This window comes from Seriola lalandi, unplaced genomic scaffold (assembly GCF_002814215.2).
Source record: "Seriola lalandi dorsalis isolate HSWRI2012SDOR001 ecotype SW California unplaced genomic scaffold, Sedor1 jcf7180001974923, whole genome shotgun sequence".
NCBI lineage: Eukaryota > Metazoa > Chordata > Actinopteri > Carangiformes > Carangidae > Seriola > Seriola lalandi.
The window spans coordinates 1-2,069 of NW_019445589.1; the positions used below are offsets into that span (position 1 = coordinate 1).

The window sequence follows — 2,069 nt, forward strand, 5'->3', positions numbered from 1 at the left end:
TTTGTATTTCTTAACCAAAGCCTTTAACTGAATCAGAGAAATGCTAAGCGCTTGTGTTTCTCTCTGGCAGTCATTTGTGCGCTGTATCCCTGGGGTCGGCATCTACTTCAGCACCTTCTACTCGCTGAAGCAGCACTTCTTCCTGGAGCGGGCACCCAATGCAGGTGAGGCTGTTCTTCTCGGAGCTGGTGCAAGAGCTTTGGCTGGTGTCTGCATGCTGCCATTCACCGTCATCAAGACACGCTTTGAGGTGAGTGACAGTTCCTTTACTGAGAGATCTTCTGAGTCATTCTGACCTGAGTTGTGTTGTATGATCTGTGGAATGTAAAGCAACATTATGCAACTATTTTACCTTAAAATAACAACGTCAAAATCATTTTGATGGTACACTGACTTAAATGGGATTTAGGTCTATAATTCAAATGGGAGAATGGTGCATCTTTCATTCCCACTGCGTGCCATGAACGCCTTTTTTGCACTATGGTACTATTTTGAGTGGGTACAATCTCCCACAAGAAGTGTGTAACGCTTTAGCACACAGCTGCTGAGGGTTCAGATGTTTTCGGTCCGTCAGATTAGCTGAATGCTGACTTGACATGAGTGGACAGCGTGACTGCTGGTTTGTACTAACATGATGATTTTGGGTTTGTTGCCTGAGCAATTGTTGGGCTTTTTTTTCTGTACATGAGCTGCATCCAGGACCCTTAACTGCTCTGACTCGAAGCCCAGCAGAGAGTCTTGTAATCACCACTTGTTGCTGAAGAGGCTGCTGTGGCCGCTGCTCAGCAGAAGTTACATAATCTTGCTTTAATACTTTTATGATAATCTCCTCATATTCATGTTTCAGTTAATGTTGTTAACTTGTTAACAGGGCAGGCTTTAACTAAAAGCGCTTGTTGTTAATGCATGATTGACTTTAGTCAGTTGCCTGCTTCGACATTTATATCAACCACTTTGTTTGTCAGATTTTTCCTGAATTAAAAGGCCTTCGGTAGACATGTTCTCAGTAGGTGACAATAATAATATATTGATCCAACAAATGCATTTTATGAATATTCAAGCCACAAGAGGGAAGGAGGGAGGCTTCTTTTTGCAGGGTCACGACTCATCAATATGTTAGATGAGTCTTACTATTTATCCTCAGGCAGTAGTCAGTTTGGCAATATTAAAAGTAGCATTTTTATAAAAACTTTTTATTTAAAATACAAGTGGTTTTCTTCACAATCTAGGTAACTTTCTACTGCAGGAGAAAACAGAAGAGAATATTTGCATCCATTTTGGAGATGATATTTTAAATATGTTAATTTGTCTTAAGTCTGTTACATTTGCACGACACCTACATCTTCATTAAAGAGTGAGACATGTCCACCTTCAGCTTATTCATATATCATGAGTGTTGTGCTCAACGTCTGACAAGACACCGTGTAGCTGATAACAAAGAAAATGAACTATGAAGCATGAATCATGAGTTGGAGACACTGTAGACAATAGTAGTAGCTTCCATAAATGAAAGACCACAATTTAAAGCGACAGTGGCAGTCTTTAGCACTGTAGAATAATCTGTATTCGACTGGGTGCTACTAGGTGATAAGGCAGTTACTTCCAGTGTCATAACCGTGTCATAAAAACAATGGTGTGAATAATCATGTTCCATGTTCATTGTAGATGTTTATATTTTGTTTCAGAGTGGCTGTTACAACTATGTGAGTGTGCCCGGGGCTCTGAAGAGTGTGTATGAGACGGAGGGAATCCGGGCTCTGTTCTCAGGGCTGACTGCCACGCTGCTCCGAGACGCTCCGTTCTCCGGCATCTACGTCATGTTCTACAGCCAGGCCAAGAGGGCGCTGCCTCAAGGTGAGGGCCACACTGCATCAGTGAATCAAAGTGGGGGTCCCCCACTCTCTCTCCCGTATTTCCTGTCCATCTCCATGTTCCTGTCAAATAAAGGCATAAAATAACCCCCCAAAAAATGTATCCCTCAGAATTTGTCACTCAGTAAGTAACAAAACACTTTAGTACAGGAAAAGATCCTGTGACTGTTGGTCACAATTTTATAAAAAACAGATTTA

The 2,069-nt window shown here is 41.6% G+C and overlaps 1 protein-coding gene across 1 annotated transcript; it reads left to right on the forward strand.

The window, feature by feature from the left end:
• Nucleotides 1-70: 70 nt before the first annotated feature.
• LOC111654822 (mitochondrial glycine transporter B-like) lies at nt 71-1,958 on the forward strand (the record flags this gene model as incomplete). The annotated part of the gene is made up of 2 exons (XM_023405980.2): nt 71-250; nt 1,686-1,958. Coding segments are annotated over 2 exons (453 nt in total), but the record flags the coding sequence as incomplete, so codon positions are not given.
• Between the last annotated feature and the right edge of the window lie 111 nt (nt 1,959-2,069).